This window comes from Hetaerina americana, unplaced genomic scaffold (assembly GCF_022747635.1).
Source record: "Hetaerina americana unplaced genomic scaffold, ioHetAmer1.1.p SCAF_2, whole genome shotgun sequence".
NCBI lineage: Eukaryota > Metazoa > Arthropoda > Insecta > Odonata > Calopterygidae > Hetaerina > Hetaerina americana.
The window spans coordinates 97,378,170-97,399,355 of record NW_027286763.1 but is presented as its reverse complement, the minus strand read 5'-3'; the positions used below and the strand labels follow the sequence as shown (position 1 = coordinate 97,399,355).

At 34.6% G+C, this 21,186-nt stretch overlaps 1 protein-coding gene across 2 annotated transcripts in view; it reads left to right on the top strand.

Moving 5' to 3' along the window:
- LOC139688336 (anoctamin-1-like) overlaps positions 1-21,186 on the top strand; it is a 36,695-nt gene that overhangs the window by 3,582 nt on the left and 11,927 nt on the right. For both annotated transcript variants that reach the window (XM_071585839.1, XM_071585840.1), the window contains exons 3-14: positions 606-730; positions 3,723-3,883; positions 4,041-4,209; positions 4,419-4,651; positions 6,426-6,586; positions 7,149-7,381; positions 7,930-8,082; positions 10,908-11,111; positions 12,804-12,901; positions 15,328-15,500; positions 16,802-17,007; positions 18,392-18,570. In XM_071585839.1, coding sequence (XP_071441940.1) covers positions 606-730; positions 3,723-3,883; positions 4,041-4,209; positions 4,419-4,651; positions 6,426-6,586; positions 7,149-7,381; positions 7,930-8,082; positions 10,908-11,111; positions 12,804-12,901; positions 15,328-15,500; positions 16,802-17,007; positions 18,392-18,570 — 2,095 coding nt within the window. The remainder of the gene's footprint in view (positions 1-605; positions 731-3,722; positions 3,884-4,040; positions 4,210-4,418; positions 4,652-6,425; positions 6,587-7,148; positions 7,382-7,929; positions 8,083-10,907; positions 11,112-12,803; positions 12,902-15,327; positions 15,501-16,801; positions 17,008-18,391; positions 18,571-21,186) is intronic.

Sequence of the window (21,186 nt, the reverse complement as noted above, 5' to 3'; positions counted from 1 at the left end):
AAAGTAACTAGAACTGTAGTGAGATATGAAAGGAGCAAAGCATAATGTAAGATTAACTCTTAATGTTTTTCCTTTAAGTTTCATGGTTCAAATATAATCCCATTATTTGAGTTTTAATTAAAGAAAAGGCCTTTGCAAATTCAATTTCACTATGAAGATTTTCCACCAAGTGACACCCGAAACTGTTTTATTTAATGTTTCATTTTACATTAATGACACTTAAAGCAAATTGCTGAGTGGATCTTAAAAAAAATTTAATGTTATGCTAGGTTAAATAAATACATATTGTGTACATTTTTTGGCCAGAATAGTGTACTGACAGACTTAAATGCTATGTGGGAACATGTAATCGAAGTATATTGCACAAATTGACCATTCTATCTGCACCCATGTTCTTAGAAAAAATTGCTCCTCCAAGGGATACGTACATCTTTTCAAAGCTTACTAAATTTGTAATTAAACAGTGTCAATTTAGTGAGTTCATCCTTACTGTGCTCTATGTACAGTGTAATTTTGTCAATATTCGAGCCTTAATATATACCTATCATGTTTTTTTTTATTATTTAAGTTGCTGTGTAAATTTAATGGGCTTCTTCTTTTTGCAGGACTTATTTTGGAGAAAGAACAGAATGAGGATGGTAGTGGTTTCATTTTTGTTAAAATACACGCCCCGAGAGAAGTTTTGTGTCGCTATTGTGAAATAATGAAGTTAAGGATGCCTATGAGAGAAGTAAGTTGGCCCTGCCATTCATTCATTGAGTCATTATTATATTTTAAAAGTGAAATTAAAAGCATAGCTTAGTTTTTCTTGAAAAAGGTTTTGCACATCCTAAGTTTCAATGTAGAATAACATCATCAGTTAAATTTTGACCAGAGTAAATGTGAGGTCTGTCCGGAAACTATCCAGCCATGCGATATTTTGAGAAAAATAGCCTACCTAGATAAGGCCTTAGTTCCCTTGAAGTATTACCCTTGGCACCCAACACACTTATCACAGCATCTCCTCTACTTTTCAAAACTTCTACTTGGCAAAGTCCTTTTTTGAAATTGCCATCAGTTGCCTTGTCGAAATCTCCATTATCGCATTCACCGATTGTTGGGAAGATTGGGTTTTTGTGTCAGGATTACAACTGTAGATCTGTGAAAAGTGGATGTGATACTGGGATATGAGTGTGAGGTCCCAAGGGGAGTACTTCGAAAAGGACTAAGGACAGCCTAACTAGAAACAATGGCCTCATTGTTTCTAGATAGGCTGGATCCTTTCCGGACAGACTTGTATTGTGTCTCTTGGAAGAAGAAAAGGGGTTTAGCCATAATGGGGAGAGTCTAATGTGATGGGAAGGGAGGTATAGGGTTAGTAACTCTTGCTTGGGAGTGAATGGAAGGGGAGGGGGTGCCACAGGTGAAGTGGGCTTGTTGTCTGTGACCTGAATTTCCCTATGTTGAGTAGCACCAAAACATGTTGTCTGTGCAGCATTCTTCTCTGCCAATTTTCTAAGTCCTGAATACAGTTGAGCTTAGGAACTTTGTTTTTTAAGTGTAGTTTTTGGTCAGGAATAAGTGTCATTTTTATTTTCAAGTTGACCTTTGAACGATATGGGTAGTGTTCTCCATTGTTGAAATAGAAAGAAAGACTCGTACTTTTCCACAGATTTTATTATACGGACGTCGTGCCGTATGATAAAATCTGTGGAAAAGTATGAGTCTTTCTTTCTATTTCAACAATGGATATCAATTACTTCCATGAAGTGAAGCCTGAAACAATAGAATATATGGGTAGTGTCCATTTGCCCCTACTGCTTCAGTGCACTGTGTAATTCATTCCGATTTATTCCTGTGTAGGTATTGCGTGCTTTATGATTTCCTTCTTTTCTCTTTACTTATTGTCTTGACTGCAGTTTTCCCCAAGCAGTTCTTTATGTAAGTGTATCTTCATCTGTCGAGGTTCTACCCGATTTAAAAAGACTGTACCACTCAAAACACTGGCTTCGACTCATAGCTTCATTAACAAAGGCTTGCTGAATCATTCCAAATGTATCCGTAGCACTCTTGCCAAGTTTGAAACAAAATTTAACACACACATGCTGTTCCTCTAGCTCCTTCATTGCTGTCGTTGAATGCAGCAATGAACAGGTTAAGACACGTACCGCCGCTGCTGCTTAACGGCTCGAAGTAAACAAACGCAACACCTCTCGTTTTAGTCGTTAGATGTGTTGCTAGATGGTGCACTGTCTCTCGTGTCGATCTGTTGAATAGTTTGCGCAGAATAAAATCGGTCCGGTCTTCTTTTGTTCACACCTTGTATTTAATCTCTGCTCGAATCTCAATTTTTTCCATCTTCACAAATTACTATATGGGAACAACAACAAGGAGGTGTCCGCCCCACAGATTTTTTCCCAGAGCACTGACACATTACATGTTTATTCATAAAGGATTACCTATTACTGCACGGACAACTAATTACACCAAGGGCTGACCTTAAATGGTGATTCCGAGAACCTTTCAAACTACCATCGTACTTTATGGAGGGGAGAGTTTCAGTATCGATGACACCTGTGGATGTCCATGCCATGGTTAAATGATCATTGTAATGAGTTAATCTCAAATGTACAGATAAAATCCACCAATTAACGGCTAAAAAAGTTTCATTATCTGAAACTATTGTAAAATATGTTTTCTCGAACTTGTTTTATTTTTAAAATTCTTGTTTCATTGGTTTTTCAGCCACTTAAAAACCTTTCCCTGTCCTTTCATCACTCTAATGTTTGCCAAATATTCTATAACTTTTATATCTGCTCATGTGGCACATATTTCATGAGTTAATATTTGTTTGCATTGTATTTTTTCAGGCCTCAAAGGTCTAATGAGAAATGTATAGCCTGATAGAAATATGACCATTGAGTTCAAGTAATTAAAGCCCTCATTATTGCTGGTGGCAAATGGAGAATCATGCCAGTGTTGACACTTTTATCTGGTGCTAAAGGAATTTTTGGGTATTTCAAAAAGCATTAGAAATTTAGGAAGCATAACAAAAATATCACCTGAAGCCTAAAGCACAGTGTTAAAGTGTGTCAGGTTACATTTTAATACAATAGACTAGTGTTCAGAGACTAATGGAGTAGTTGTGTCAATCTCAGAATGTCTTCAGGTTATTCAGCATAACATCAAATAAAAATTAAACCAGCATATTTTCGTAACAAGCTCATCCATGCGCTGATTTATATTTAGTAAATCTGAATTATGGCATCTCATTTTATGCTATAGACCCTTAACCAGTACATTGCAGTCAAAATCTCCAATAATAATGTAGACACTTTGTTAGCTTGAGTAAATATCAAATAACACAACCAATCTACTTAATATGATGTGAAAGGAACAAGATGGTGAACAGTAAACAACAAGGGATTAAATTAAAATTACTCCCAAGATTACATCTGAACATGCACTCAAAGGTTGTTTGAAGGTTTTTCTAATGCCACAACACAAGTACAAAATTTTGATCATCTGTGTTATGTCCCTTTCAGCAAGTGGTTGTTTTCTTTTGCATATTTACCTAATACGGTATACTAGTTGAATCCCTGACAATGGTTTTCATTTTGAATGTTTACATTTGATATTGGTGCATTTGCATTTCTTAAGAATTATGTAATTAGCTATAATGTTTAAATTAATTGTTATAGTCATCTCATATTGTTTTGATTTTGTGATTTTTTTATTTTCAGCTGCATGAAAATGATGACCTGAAGGATTCAGAATTTGATTTGATAGAAGAAGTGAAATCTCTATTTCGATCAGTAGTTGAGTGCATATTCTTTGATTCCAACATATTTCGCAGGGAAGATGCAAAGCTCATGGCTATGTACAGTAGAGATAAAGACTACCTGTACGTATCTCCATATTCCTGTGTAACTCTGTTATAATTATATTTTATTAACTTTTGAAATCCACATTTTATGCGTGAGATTCTCATTTCTGTAATCTTTATTGTGCTGTGTATAGCAGTTTTTTCACCTTGTATATCACGTGTTTATTTTGAACAGGTTTGATTGTGACTGTGCAGATTTTTTCACCGCAGCTGTCCGTTCTACTGTAGTGGACTTCATTTTAGAACGCAAGCAATTTAGTAATGATGAGAGAGATGTATTTTCTTTTGGCATTCAGAGGCTCATAAATGAAAAAATTTATAGTGCAGCTTATCCTTTGCATGATGTAAGTTGTTGAGGTAGAAATGTAAAAATAAAAAGGCTTCTTAATACCTTAGATCATAGTTGTGTTTCAGTATTATGAGTTTCTTAAATAAACTGTGTGTGTTGTTTGATTGATTTGTTGGTAATCATGGAAAGCCTGTAAGCATTCTTGAAAAGTTACCTCATTTTATTCTGGCATTGTTTCCAATGTTAAATTCTCTTATACCACAGGGAAGTCTGAAAACCCTGGACTCAGTAAGACATGTACTTGCACGAGATTGGGCTTCAGTGAAGCGTTGGGCTCACTATCAGCCCCTTGATGAAATTCGAGACTACTTTGGAGAAAAATTTGGAATTTATTTTGCATGGCTTGGATTTTATACAAACATGTTAATCCTTCCATCAATTGTTGGGATTCTCTGCTTCATATATGGATGTGCCACTGTGATGTCAAACCAGTTAAGGTTAGTGCTCTAGTTACTCTTTAGACACTGGATTTGAAATATGGACAGGGCTGAATACTGGGAATTATATATAATTGGGTTTTGCTGCTTATGAGATCAATTTATGGATGCTCTCAGATTTATGAATTAATGAATTCACGTGTATTATATATTCACGTTTGTATCTCTCTTCAAAAGTAATTTGTTCAATTTCATTATTATACAGTTTTAACTTCTTTGAATATCCAGTATTGTAAATTTGGGTGACTTCAGACTAGAACCATGACTGATTTGAAAAGAAATATCATGGCTACTAATTATTATGTCCATTCCTAAAAAAAATAATTCTCCTTCACTTGTGGTGCTGCATTTAATACAACAGTCTTAGTGCGTACTACTCTCAACTATATTTATTTTTCTCCTAGAAATCCCAAAATTGTATGGTGACATGAGCGCTAAAGCTTGCATCAAAATTTAAATCATAATCCTTCAAAAATATCATTGTCCATTTACAAACTGCCGGGATGTTGGAGACTAATTTTTTCATTGTCAAAAAAGTGGTTTGGTGGGAAGGGTAGTCTGCGTATTCTTGCTGTCCTCATTGATAATAATGCGGCGAATGGACCTCCTCAATTGGATAATGATCATCACTCATGATGTCTATGATCTGTTTTGTGAACTCAAGATATTCTGATATTTAAGATTAATAGTCCCCATGCATATTATTAATTGTCTGTGTGTGTAGCATTTGCAGTTAATTTATTACTGTGATTCTTGATTATGCTCACCATATGAAAAATAATATCCAAATCACATTAAATGTGCTAGTCTTATTGAACATGGAGGTATATCTCTGATAGCATTACAGTTCATCTTGTCCAATAGTATTATCACAGTTATCAAATGTATCACTATAACTCCCATTCCTGGTGGATAGGTTTATTTAGTTCTGTTCAGTTTGTGTAAAATAAATACTGAATTTTCACAATATTGGTATTTTCATCATACTGTATTTGCTTTATATTTATTATTTTTACTTTCCAGGATGATCAATGTTTACCTTTGACTAATTGAATTGAATGTAAAATATATCAATGTCTTGTATAAGAGTTTTAAAAACTTACTATGGATAAAATTGGTATTGTTCTATGAATGACAGCGCACACCTGTTTGAATGGGCTTGACAGTTTGATTTTGAATCAAAAATGTACAATGTTTTATTCCTCCCCCTGCTCTCAAAGTTCTACAATTTGGGCATTTTCATAGTTTGCTATTTCTTCAATGAATATTAAAAACAAAATGTCTTATTGTATAGAACATGACATAATTTCTGGAAGAATTTAAATGAATTTTGTATGCTGGTGCAAGCTTTGCCAGTCAGATATTGTGATGTGAGATGAAGAGGTAATATGAAATAAGTTGTGGGAAGAAGGGGGTTTGCTTGAGAGTGACAGCTTGTGATGGTGGGCAAGGAAAGTTTGAAAACTGCCTAAAATGGTAGCAAAGGCTCATGGATACGGTAACAGAGCCAGTAATTACTGTTTAATACAATCGGTATTTACAAATTGGGAGCCATTGGTTGTGAAACATTTTCTTTAACAGGATTTGTGTCAAGATTGCATGAATTGTCATCTGTTCAACCCCTAGTGAAACCATATTTATTAGTGTATGACTTGTGATGTCTCAATAAAACTTCTTAATTGCATGAAAACTAACATTAAGAACCTACTGTTAAGTAATATTGAAGCTTACATTTATTAGACATTAATGAAGTCATTGTCTTTTGATATTTTAGCAATGAAATCTGTGATGCGAATAACAATATTACCATGTGCCCTTTGTGTGATCGCAAATGTGACTACTGGAAACTAAATGATACATGTCTTTATTCAAGAATCACATATTTATTTGATAATCCAACAACAGTTTTTTTTGCAATCTTCATGTCATTTTGGGGTGAGTTAAATATTTAAACTTAATTATGTGCCCTAGTAAGTAAAGCTTGAAATGTTTACTCCATTCATCTTATTGATGTGTGTGAAAAAATTGAAATATGATATAAATTTGTGTCATTTTATTACAAAGTTTTCCCCTATTGTTAATTTTGTTAATAATGTACTACCAACATGGTTGTTTTGTTGAGTTTAATTATCCTGATTGATAACTGATGTGTAGAGCAAACTTAAATTTATTGCATAAAAACAAAAAGTGGAAATTTTACATTTTTAAATGCTTTTCCTATTATGGTATGTCTTACGTAAGCCAGTAATTTTATTTTAAATAAGTCAGTCTAAGTCTGGTATGTTTCTATTGAGCTTTTTCTCAGTAATCAATAAGTTTCATATTATTTGCTGGCATTGGTTTCAGTTTTCCTTTTTGTACCTTGAATCATGTGCTCAAACTTATTAATCTTAAGTACGTATTTGATACTTCAATATTCACAAAATAGCAGAAAGTAATTTATTTTAGAGGTTAGCAAATGAATTTAACCTTAATCGGCTTCTGTTTTTTTTTGCAGCTGCTCTCTTTCTTGAAATGTGGAAACGTTATTCAGCTGGTATTGTGCATCGCTGGGGACTGACTGGTTTCAGCGCCCAGGCTGAACATCCTAGACCAGAATATCTTGCACGCCTGACCAATGCAAAACGCCATAAAATGAACGTTGTTACCCATGCCGTGGAGCCATATGTGCCATTTTGGAAAATTAGAGTTCCTGCAACTATTTTAAGCTATTCTGTTGTTTTGCTTCTTGTAAGTTGATATTTAAGTAGCATTATTTGGTTAATGAACTTATTATAACCTCGTGATAAATAACATTTTTGTATCAAGAAATGATACAGGGTGCAGCAACATAACTTCCTTTTTTCGAAAGCAATACCCTTTTAAAAAGGAAGTTATGTTGCCGCTCCCTGTAGTATATTGTAAGACTTTCCCTTCATAAAACTCTGTGAAAAGCTCCTTCATAAAAACTGCTATGAAACAGTAATATTTAAAAAAATACATTCCACATCTAGGGATGTGGTAGTCCAAGGGTAGAGTGTTGAACTTCTGACCAAAGGGCTCGGGTTCAATTCCCAGGCATGCCTCTGGACACCCTCAGCTTTACCCAAGCTGTTTGATTTTTCGGGTACCACATCTTCCTGAGAAACCATAGGTGGCACAGGGCTGGGAACTGGGCCCCCTACCCTAATGGGTGGATTTAACATGCCGTTGGGCTTAGTATTGGGTGAATTCTACCATCACTTATTGAATTGACCTTTTGGTTGATTAATGTGTGTATTCCATGTCCCCTAAAACAGATTACTGTAGCTGTTGGAGCTGTTTTTGCTGTTGTCTTGTATAGAATGTGTGTAGTGTCATCATTGCACCTGTTTGGAGACACAAATGATGCTTTGTTCATACCTGCAACTGCTGGCTTACTCAATCTTGTTTGTATCATGCTACTAAATTGGGTAAGTATTTTAAATTAGTTTCTTTAAACCCTTATTTTAGATGAGTTTTCATGAGTGTTGTATTAAATATTGTCTGGTCTCATTTTAACCCCAACTGTTTTGTGGCTTCTCCATTTCTTCAGATCATGTATATATGGTATTTGTGTGTTCAATATGCTTCCTAATCCAGGTGGCATTCTGTAAATGAAAATTATGCTGGCATTAGAAAATGATGTGTCTTGCCATATTTCAAATTGGGAAGCAAGCCAGTCTTAAAACAGGAAATACTTCATTTGCCAGTTTAGAGGACACAATTTTTCTCTCTCAAAATATAGCTAAAATAAAGGGTGTGGATGTGGCTTTCCATCCCAATGTAAAATTTAGTAGGGAAATGCTTAAGTGGCTTTAACTCTTGCTGCATATAAAGCATTGTGTAACCCATTTTTGCAAAGATATATGGCCAGAATAACTCAAAAGCCACATCAGAAACATCAGATCACTAAAATAATATGATCAACAATAAGAATTTGGAAAATAATGGTGTCTGAATAATATTGGGACTCACTCTTTGATTCTTGACTGAGGAAAATACTCGGATATTGGAAGGAGATGAGAAGTACTAATGCTAAGGAGAGCATTATTTTTTAATTATAATAGTAGTTTGTGCTGGAAGGAAAATTACTGAAAATGTAGTAATATTTTTCAAGATGAGAACATTAATTTTTCAAATTATATCGTTGTGTATTGTGTAGACTTTTTTCTATTAATATTGGTGTAATTTCTAATAGGCTCTGAAAACTCTGTGCTGAAAAAATTTTTGCACCCAATATTTTGTCATAAGAAAAGGGTATATAGGGCACTATAACTGAGTGGACTAGCATTTTACCGAAAGTCATAAATGACAAAAATTATTTAGTTCTTATCAAAGTTATGTATTGTTCTACATGCTTCCTACTGAGATGTCTGCACTTATCATATGGTCACTCTATGGCCTTTTTAATTCTATCATAGGGATCGAGATGGTGCGGGGGCTAACGTACTGGCTTCCCACCGTGAGGGCGCGGGTTCAAATCCCGGCGGTGTTGAATATTTTTCAGAGGTATCTCGATCCCTACTTGAGGTACTTTGTGGAGGGCACTTTGAGTGAGTACGCCGTCCGTCGGATGGGACGTTAAACTGCGGACCCCTTGGCGCCTTTCGTAAAGAGTAGGCTAATGCCGACGCCGGGTTTCTCTCCACCCTTCATCCTTTCCTGTCCATCTCCTATGGCGCAAATGACCTTAGCTGTCGGTCGCCTCCCCTCAAAACTACTACTTAATTCTATCATCTTAGATGTGTGCCCCAAAACTGTTTCAACACCTGAGGCTGAAATACCGATAACACTGTTGACCTCCTCATCACTTTCAAAATGACTACCACCAAGTTAATCTTACATTTATTTGGGGGTTTGATTAAAATGGTATGATGGGTTCCCGAAATTATCCCAGTTGAATTGTTCAAACAGGGTTTGAGTCCAGGCAACTGATTGTGGGTTTGCATTATTGTGGAGGAGGACATAACTGGTTTGTAACAGATGACGCAATTTTTCCCCTCATGCATCAGAGCATTTACAACCTTTAGCTTTCACTTGCTGATTTATTGTTTTCCCCCCTGTTGTAATGATGAGAGAATACCTTCACCCTGGGACATTTTATCCTGTCTCTGTTTTTCCAGAAGGTAAATAGTATAAATTTTGTATCATTTGGGAAGTAAAGAAACAAAATTTTAGATAGTCTTCAATTCTCAGTCAATAATCAATTGTCTTTTCTGTTATAAGAAAAATATTACTGAACAAATATTTTTAATTCAATATAACCAACCATTTGTTTATCTGAATAGTATGGCTACATTTATCCAACTTCATTAATGGTGCTTGCTTTGTATTGGATTTGCTAGGGAGATCCATTTCTAAACTCAAACTGTGATAATGTGATTCGAAAACTTGTTTCTCAAATAGCAATTGAGAAATGTCAAGGTTGCTCCCATTCAATTCCATTTGTGCTCACCTGACAGTTGTCAAGGGGGCTGCCTGTAATTAAACTTCCTGTAATTCAAGCTATATGATAAGAAGTTAAGTAAATGTGTATTTTGAAGTTTGAGGGAGTAATTAACGCATTTTGTCAAGAGTGAAGTGCCTATCATTACAAATTTAATCAAATGTGTAGTTTCAGTTCATGTCAGAAGAGAGTAGCATCCAATATGGGCTTCAGAATAGGAAGATCTGATCTTCCCTCTTTTTAAACATTAAACACTATTTTTTTGTACTTTCTTTCCTCTTAAAGTTACCATAGTACATTCATGTTATTTGCCTATACATTTATGTAGGACTTTTTGCATTTAGAAATCGAATCATACTAAGAACTTAGCGCATGGAAAGAACATTTCAGTTTTTATATTCATGAAATGCCATGGAACTTTGCTAACAATGAGGTAACATGAGGAGAGAGTGGGTTGATCAATGAAAAAAAGATAGGTTTTCACTTAGCATGGTTGCTAAGAAAAAACATTCTTTGTAGGAAGACCCTCATAACCTTCATGTTAGGCAAAAAATTATTATTATGATAATTGTTTTCATGCTCAAATTTTTAAATTTAAATTAGTCAAACAGTGTGCCACTTTAAAATAACTTTTTTCTAGCATGTCCTTGTTGTAGTTGGAGTATTGCATGTACTCATATTTTGATAATGCATTTAGGAATCTTTGCTGTGTCAAAGAATGTTCAATTGATTTTTATGTGATTGTATTCCATATTATTTCTTTGCCTTTCCATAATTACTTATTCATTACTTAAGGTTATCTGATTTCAGGTATATGACAGATTAGCAGTGTACCTGACTGAATTAGAGCTTTTGCGTACCCAAACAGAGTTTGAAGACAGCTTAACCTTGAAGATTTACCTTTTCCAATTCGTAAACTACTATACATCAATATTTTACATTGCTTTCTTAAAAGGTCAATATGTTGGCTATCCTAAGAAGTACACCAGGATATTTAACTTGCGACAAGAAGAGGTAAGATATTTTTTCTTACATTATCCCAGTTTTGTAATAGTTTGTCATATTAGGAGCCAGCACTGGGAACTATTATTTCAATTACCCGTTTAATCATGTTTGAATAATATTTTGGTGTTATATTTGTTGTCATAAATTTCCTTCCATATTTTTCATGGTAATAGTCCAAGAGATAATTAACATTTCATTTGACAAGATGAATCAACATATTGTTGTAAAATTTCCTGAAATGGACACTTGAACTGAAAACCATTATGCAAGAATGATACACTGATAATACAATTCTGATACACTGATGATACATTTTTTTTTAAATATGCTAGCTTGATTAATTTAGAACCACATGCATTATATCTTCAATCTTTAGATTGGTTGATTAGCAGTCCTCATATTCATATTTACTACTATTTCACTTTCATACTGAAAGCTTTTTAATCTTTCATTCCTGTAAATACTGCCTATTTTGATCTATTCATTGAGACCTTCCAATTTTCCCTCTTTTATGTTCCTAACAAATCCATAGTGTCACTAGGTGTATATAGTCCATTTGTTTCTACTTTGCCATAAAGAGCAGCATAAGGCCTTTTCCTCTTCTGTTCTTCTGTGGACTTCCTTATTTTTGTTTCTCACTGAATGTATTTCATTTTCAGCATCTACCTCTTGAACCATGTTTTGAAGGTGTCTGTTCTTCTTGGTCTCCTTTTCCAATGGTTGATGCCTCTGATGCACAGATTTCTATTTCCCACATGTATGTTTTCACATACTGCTTCTTTCTTCCTTGTTGATAATTATAATTTTCTTATGCATAGTATGTAGTTACTTTGTCATGAGTGCTTTATTACTCCAAGCTATATACTATACTATGTATATGTCTGTTGACTTCCTTCCATCCCATGTAAAGCTACTGAGTTAGGTGTATAATTACACTAATAATTTTTCTCCTTATTGCACAATACTTTTCTTCATCATCTCACATATGTGTATTAGGATTATATACTGCTTCTTCCTGTGTTTTTTCATGTAATATCCTCAATGTATCCATTGCTTTTAAGGATCTGTGTAGATCTCCCTGATTCTTTGCTGTAGCTGCAATGTAATTTGAAAGTCAAAGCATGTGAATTTCGTTCTCCTTCACTGATGATGTTGATTCCTTGTATTTTCTTTATAGTCTCATGCTGATATATTTCGCATCATGTCAATTAGAAGTTGTATCTCAATCTAACTCCTTTATGTTTTCACCTCTGTTTTCTTTCATATATCTTTTGCATTGTAGTGACTTGATCTTAGTGCAGTGTGAAGAGTACCTCAGTTAAGTTTGCTTCTCTCAGATTTGAAATCAAATTGTGACAACTTCCATCAACAGTAGGCAAATTATGGAAATTGGTTTCTCATGAATTTTCTGTCACACTAAAATTGTACCCACCCGTTATCAACTTGTCTACTTTTCTATGACAACACACATTAAGTCATCTTTGCCTCCCACTATTTTGGTATAAAAATTTTCTTATTTACTTTTGTGAATCTTGTGCTTTAAGTCGATTTTGTGTCCCAATTTCAATGGCCTCTTTAAAGGTTTCTGTCTCTAAATTTTTGAGGGATTTGTCACTCAGTCTGGCTCACTTTTTGAGCTGTTCATCAGTCTTAATTATTAGATTAAAAACTTCAATTATATATTGTTGATATTTCTTGCAGTGCAATCCTGGTGGATGCCTAATGGAACTCTGCATGCAGCTAGCAATCATTATGGTTGGAAAGCAGGCTCTAAATACAGTATTGGAAATGTTTATGCCGTAAGTGGTATTGATTTTTGAGTCATTTTGTGAATCGATGAAATGATGTTTTAAATTTGAAATAATTATCTACTGGCATTTGCAAATATTTCTCAAATAATATTTTTCTTGTTCACTTAAAATAAAGTTCAGTCAGGATACAGTGCAGCAAACACATTGATAGTCGTGGTTTGAAGGGAGCTTTGTTATTTCCATCATTGTGTTTGTTCATGCTTATTCCACTCCACAACTATGCATCAAGTTTGAATTTTATCCTTGCCCACAAATAATTGGTCCTCATTTTTGCGCAGTTTGATCATTAGGTAAATAAAAAAATGCGGAAAAGCATACCTTAGCTGAAATTATGAGAGAAAGTGATGATACAGAGACTTGTTTTATTTCCCTGTAGACATCAATATAAGAATAGAGAATATGTGGTGGAAGCAGGGTCAAGTCTCATCGAAAATTCTGTCACTCCCAGATCTCTGTTGTGTTCACATTGTGGATGTGCATGCCATGTTGCCAAACCTCCATTGCCATCGTTTCCTTGAATTCCCCTAGTGTAATTTTTCTATGTTTATCCTTTTCCCATTTTAAGCTCTTCCTCCTTCTCATCTCCAGATTTCCTTCCTTCGTCCTTCCTTTTCTATCACATTTTTTATATTACCTTCTCTCTGCCATATCTCTCTGTCCCCTTCATCGTAATTATTTATTTCATCCTCTCCTTAGGTGGATATTTATTTGAGTGCTTATTAAGGATTTTTGGAAAATGTTATGAGACAAAGTGGCAAAGACAGTAGATTTGTATGCAGTTTATTGTCAAATCAACCTGTTTATCACAGGTAAAATGTGATATCTTTTTATAATCACCTTTTAACTGTGAAAAGTTTAAACTGTAGTTTTCAAATTTCCACTTAGAAAACCATTTAATTTCTAAGATAGGCCCCCACCATGAAAATTATGGCAACCAAAATTCTCCATATTGTTTAATTATTGTGACATTGGCCTGTAACTTGGAGTCACTCTTCATGGAAACCATGAAGAGTGACTCTTCATGCTACCCTTAAATCTTATAAGGTACACATTTAAGCTATAGGCTCCACCAGCACAAGCATCTGAAATACATTGCTCATGGCAATGTTGAGTATTATCAATTATTAATAGCAATGCACTGTTATCACCTAGTAGCAGATCTACCCATTGGTTCTGAACACAAAATAATAAAGAATAATAAATTGTGATAAGCAACAAAACCAGGTAATAAGGCAAAGTTAAGAAGAGAGAGACAGACTTGAATTAAGAAATAATGAAATAGGTATGCAAAAAATATAACGGTCTTATGGGGCATTAGTGGGTCGCGCTAGTCCAGGGGTAGAGTGTTGGATTACTGACTGGAGGGTCCTGGGTTCGATTCCCGGGCAAGTCTCTGGGCACCTACAGCTTCCACCCGAGCTATGTGATTTTTCGGGTACCAGATCTTTCTGGGAAAGGAACTGGCCCCCCTACCCTGATGTGTGAATTTCACACGCCGTCACGCTTAGTACTGGGTGAACTCTATCATCACCTACCAAACCGACCTTCGGGTTGATTACTCTGTTGATGGTTTTTTATGGGGCATTACTCTTAACATAGATTTTGAGGGCACTAAGAGATGCATAAAAACAGTCAATATCCCTGCAGATTACGTTAGTCTCCTGCATTACATGCTACATGGGTAAATAAAAGGGATAATTATTCTGGAAATAGGGGAAAGAAAACACTGTGTTGAGCCTAGTTTTCGCAGGAGGTACCTACTCTAAATGACACGAGTAAGAGAGTTAAACATTCCTCATGATTTTATATTCACAAAGGGCCAGTTACAAAGATAATTGAAAACTACTATACCTAGTGGGAAAACATTGTTCGTGGGTCAACAATCATTCTTCATCCTATGTAATTAGTTACTGTATCAATGCTGTATAATGTAAACAAATTTTTTGATTCAATACCCTTATTTTTAGAAAGGCAACAAGTTCATTTCAATGGGATAAGTATATCACACTTATGGAAAGCAATGTCCCATTATTCTTTTACTTTTTGAAAAATTTTGACTGTGCTTCATAGCTTATTCGAATTAAAATGAATAAAAAAGTTTAAACTGTTAAATTTGTGTTTGTATTAACATGCCTAGGAGTTGGGTTCTTATTTGAAATTAAATTCTGTTATTGGTTTTCTGTTGTGTCACTTGTAACAATTTATTGTTTGTATGATCGTGAATTCATTATTGGTGTAGACTATTTATTTCCAATTGTATTACTGCCTTTTTGAAAAAATGTGTGAAATATAAATGTGTTCACTGCAAAATATACAACTAGCATTCAAAATTTACAATATGAACATTTCCCAAAATATGTAATACTAGCAACTGTGAATATTATTATGAGCACTTTTTATTTCTTAAATTGCAGATTTGTATGGAAAACAATCAATGCCTTTACTGCCAAAACCGGTCTAGTTCAGCCCAAAGAAGAGAGTAGAGAGAATATTTATAGTTCAGAACTCTCATCAACTCAATGGGCACATGACTATAAATTGTTGGAATGGGGTCCAAGAGGGCTTTTTTATGAGTACTTGGAATTAGGTATGCCATAGTGTATTTTTTTTACTTTTTATTCATTGAACAACTGGATGAAAGTTGGTTGCTTCAATCGACTATGTAAACAAAACCACGTAATGGATATAGCTGAAACTTTAAGAGCAGTGCAGTGAGGTATGAGGCTTGCTAAAATTAAACCTTTTCCAAAACTGCATCTATTGGATTTTCTAAAAAGTTACTAAACAATCCACGAATGTTTATTGACGTTCATGTTAGTATGGGATGTGAACGTTCGTGGAGTCAATTTAAGCAATAATTAACACTTGAACAATCCCTTACCATCCATTTCACCTATTTGAAAATTTTAACGTTGGAGAGTGCAAACATTTCAAGCATTAAAAACAAATTTTAGGTTATTATATCCAGTCCAGCACTGGCAGTAGTTGTGTAAAAGCGGATGATACGTATTATGAGCAATGCTCCTTGCAATGCACCATGTAAACCTCTTGGCTTCAAGAGACTTGGTCCTTGCATATATATATTTAATGTCATCTTGCATGCAAAGGGTAATATTTCTCCTTACAAGTCCAACCACAATTACCATGGTCACTATACCTGCAATGACCTGCACCAGCCATTACATTACTGCTCATGGGCTTAAGGTTATTCAATAAATTTCCCCATGAAATCAAATATGAAACCAGAGTACCTATTTTCAAGAAAAAGCTGTTCAGCCTATTAAAAAATATATGTTCTATTCTGTAAATGAATACCTAAAATTGGTGCTACGCATCAATTGCGGCTTAAACAGTTAATATGTAATTATACTAGTGTATTGGTGTGTGTGTGTATACACACATGTATTGTATTACTTCTAAAATTGTGAAATTTATATCTGACGTGTCCTATAAATGTGTATGTATAAATATGCAACAAATCTCTGGGCAAGTAAATGTATTATTATTATATTATTATGGGTAACTGACAGCTAAGGTAATTTGTGCCCAGCAGTGGAGAAACTAGTTAGCAGTAGCAGAAGAAAGAGTAAGCTGGCAGTTCTGACAGTCATGACTTTTCAGGGATGTCTACCATTGATAAAATTTCCACAATAAACATTTCTGTTAACAATGTAATGAGTTTTTAAGTGATCATATTTTTTATAATAGAAATCAAAATGCCAGCATGCTGTGCTTCTTTAAACTCTCATTGTAATGAATATCTTAATGTAGGGTATAGTCATTAATGTTGGTACACTGTGGTATTAAGTGAGTGAGAATTCTGTCATGTTTTTGGAAGTGACATTTGTTCATACTTGTGTGTTTATTTTTACATTTTATATTTTTCAGTTCTTCAGTATGGATTTGTAACAATATTTGTGGCAGCATTTCCTCTGGCACCCTTTTTCGCATTGTTAAACAATGTTTTTGAAATGAGACTAGATGCTAAAAAGTTCCTTACGTTCTATCGTCGACCTGTTCCTAGGCGTGTTCGTGACATCGGGGTTTGGTTTCATATTTTGGAAATATTAGGAAAAGTTGCAGTAATCACTAATGTAAGATAATTTTGGTTTTAATTATACCTAAATTTCATTTTCATAAATAGATACTTTTTTATTTATTAAATGTGCAATATTCTTCACTCCTATTTAGTTTACTGTGTGTGTTTTAATATTCAACATTTTCTCTCTGAATCCTGAAATTGTGCTCATTTAAACCCTTTTCCCTATCCTCTGTTTTAACTGAAAAGCAAGAGAAAGTTATTCTGTACCTGGAATAAGAATTGGGATGATAGAGAAATTACTGCATCTGTGCATTAAGCTCTGGTCCAGTATTCTAATGGACATAGTATCATTGGTTTTTGATGGGTAATCCTGTCCTAATATATTATTGTTATATTTATCTCTGTTTTGCAGAATTCCATACAAGTCATAAATTCATTAAATATAAAGAAAGAGCATTGATTTAATCCGAATTGAAAAATATATTGAATTTCCTATGATATTGTTGAAAACTTGATTTGTGTCTGTGAAATTTTATAGGTTTTATGAAAATTGACTTTTGAAAGGAGAATAAACTACTATTTTCTGGGTGTCATGCAAATGGTAGGCAAAGGAGTTTAAATTATGTGTGTAACTTTATTTCCATTTAAATATGAAAGAGTTCCACAAAGTTACACCAAATTCAATTGACTTTAAAAAGAACCTCATTTCTGTCTGCATGCATTAATATTTAAAATATTATATCATAAAGGATGTGTGTTGCAACTAAGCACTTTTCTGGATGAAAGTGCTCGATGAAATGTTTGCATTGTCAATCCTAATTAGAAAGTATGAGAGAGAAATGGTAATTAAAACATGTAATTTCCACTGTACTATTTTTATTCAATGGTTTGGGTTTCAGTGCTTCATTTCATTTTCTGGTGTTTAAAGAAATGAGTGTTGAAACATGGATTATGTGAATAAAAATATTATAGTGGAAACCACAAGTGTTAGTTATCATTTCTCTCCAGTATGGGGAGTTTCCACAAATTTTGCCTGCAAATATACAGCTAATTAGAAAGTGTTTCCAAAGATGATGGTAAAAGTAGTTGTGATTCAAGTTAGGATTTCGAAGCATATGTTCTTAGAAGAAAAAATCCCATCCTGTCACCTTCAGAAGTGTTTCTTGTTGAGGTGTTTTTGTATATTCTGAGGAAGTTATAAGACATTTGAATAAATATTGCCTGTACAGAAATTAAACCATGCAGTATTAATGAGGGTTTCCATTGGCTTGTTTTTTAGCTTCAAGCTTCATCCATTTATTTATAAATGTCAGTTAGCATGAATTTTAGGAAATTTCATGATAAAGTCAATTAGCATTCTTTTTTACGTCATCATTTTTGTCTAACAATTTTTTTTATCAGTTATGAACAATGTAAACATTCATTTCCTCTTTCAGGGTTTAATCATTGCCTTCACCTCTAATTTTGTGCCAAAAATTGTGTATGCACTGACGGTCAGTGAGGAAAAAGGATCTCTTCACGGTTACCTGAATCATACTCTTTCTTATTTCAACACATCAGATTTTCCTCCTGAAGTGGGTCCACAGAATCCTTCCTTTGATGTTGACATTTGCAGGTATTCCCAAGCATTTTTTTTCTTTCAAATTGCAATGATCTTGTCAGTATTAAATGTAGAGAATACATATAGCAATGCAAGCTTATGCTATAAAACAAATCTCTTTAAATTGAGTTCGTAACTATTTTTGTTGATTTTCGAAATGTTCAATGTTATGAATGGTGACCTTAAAAGGATGAATAGAGGACAAAGTTAATGTAATGATAAGTTTTATTCTCTTTATTATTGATCATGATTTACAGCATCCACCTTTCCTACCTTCTTTTGATTCCTGCCCACAATCCTCCCTCTTTCCTAACTCTTTCTAGCACTTGTTTTGTTTTTATTTCTGTCCATTTCACCTTTTCCATCCTTCTCCACATCTACATATCAAACGCCTCCAATTCACACACCTTATCTTGCTTCAGCCACTAAGTGTCTGTGCTTTACAAAACCATGCTACACATTAAAGTTTGAGTGATTCTTTTCTTAAAATCTTAGTCATAAAATCCCTCCTGGTAAAAGATTCTTTGTCAAATTTAGTTTATCTTATATCCACACTGATGTGTTAGTGCAGTGGGTAGTTCACTGGGCTATTGACTAGAGGGCTGATGTCAGATTCTGGGAGATGCCTCTGAGCACCCTCAGCTTCACCCAAGCGGTGTGTTTTTTGGGTACCAGATCAAACCTAAGGTGGCACAGAGAAAGGGACTGCTCCCCCATCCCTGATGTGTGAATTTTAAAGACCATTGGGCTTAGTACTAGTTGAGCTGAAGCTTCACCTATAAAGCTGACTTTTGGGCTGATGACTGTGGTTACGTCAATATTGCACTGACTATCTGGGTCCAGATCACTTTCGAGATAGATAAATTGTTCCACCTGCTCTAGTTTTTCCTCTTTTATTTTGATGTTTAACTTTGCCTCTCTCCTTCTAGAAAAAATGATAACCTTGGTTTTGCTTGCATTGATTCACATCCCATGCATACCACCCTTTTTTTCTCATGTACTCAGCAATAGTTTTAACTCCTTGGCTGCCTGGCTGACTAAATCTTGATCATCCACGGACCTGATTTTATCAATTGTCCAATGGCTTTTAATTCCCATCTCCAGTTCTTCCCATGCCTCTTTTAATATTCTTCACATATAAGTTGAATAGCATAGGTGATGATGAACACCTCTTGTCTTACTCCTCTTCCCATCCCAGCTCTCCAGCCGTCACTTGCACCTGTGTAGTCTGAGGCGTGTATAGGTTGCAGATAAGTCACCTATCCCTCCAATCTACTCCTATTTTCTGTAATTCTAATTCTGCATTCAGTAATACTACCCAATTCACTCTATTGAATGCATTCTTGAAAACTATGAAATAAGCAATTCATCATGATTGTATACCATGTCCTTCTGCATTAGTTGCCTCATTACTACTGCGGCATCATGCATGCCTGCTTTTAAGAGAAAGCTCACGACTCTTGATCTTACGGTATTATATATTGCTTAGTCTCCATATCAAATAACAAGGGATGAGTTGGTTTGAGAATTTCCGTTGCAATTTCTCTGTTATGTGATATAGCTATTCATCACTAGAGGACTGCTTTACTCTTTACTGCACACAGTTTTAGCTGTTTGAATAATAGTGTTCCCTGTTATAAAATCAGCAATCCCTGTGTAAGTGTTCTGGTTTCTTGTAAGTAAACCACTCATGCCTCTCATACGTCCTATCAGTTGACATCCATTATAGTTTGTGTTTACCTTTAATGCTTATTTGTAATTCAAGTATTTGGAAATCTTAACTTCTGCTCAGACACAAAAGTAGACACTTCATTTTTATTATTATTAGCAATAGTCTACCATGTTAGGGTAGGATTTTGATGGAGCTGAACCCTACATACTGCTCTAGTACTAACCCCCAACTAACATGCCACAAAATATTATTCAACCCCTTACTGTATATTACAAAATCCGGCTGTTTAGTATAGTTCTAAATCACTTTCCAAGCATTCTCTCCTCTTTTACAGTCTTCTGTATCATCTCTTCATCACCTCTCAGTATCACCTGCATCAACTGCCTTTTTTCAATTTCTCCCAATAACCATTTGTCTTTCTCTACCATTCCTGTCAAATCTTTTCTATAATGGTTGATTAAAAATAATGGGATCTTGCAATTGTTGTTTGGATGCGATTGGTAAGGGAGTGCATTCATACTTCACTTGTATATTGTATGAGGCATAATTGAAAAGTATGGACCTCTTGGTCATAAAAAATATGTGTTAGGAAAATTTTTTATGTACAGTTTTACATGGGAAGGCCCAGAAGTACCTGGCATTACCTAGAGATGGCGGTAGTTATTTGAAAAATATCACTTAATTAGGAAGTATGCAATCTATAAAGCATATGTTTCAAGTTTGAAGATGCCATGTTGCTTAGTATTTGTTTGGCTGCCATCAACAGTGAACGTATTCAGTAAATTTGTGAAAATTGAGAAAATTGGTCATCATTATGTGGTACAATACTTTTATTTGAAAGGCCTCAGCCTAACCAATGTAAAAGCAGAACTGGATTCTACTCTAGGTGAGTCTGCTTCTTCGCTTAGAATAGTAAAATATTGGGTAGTAGAGTGTAAACAAGGCCGTACGAGCTGTCA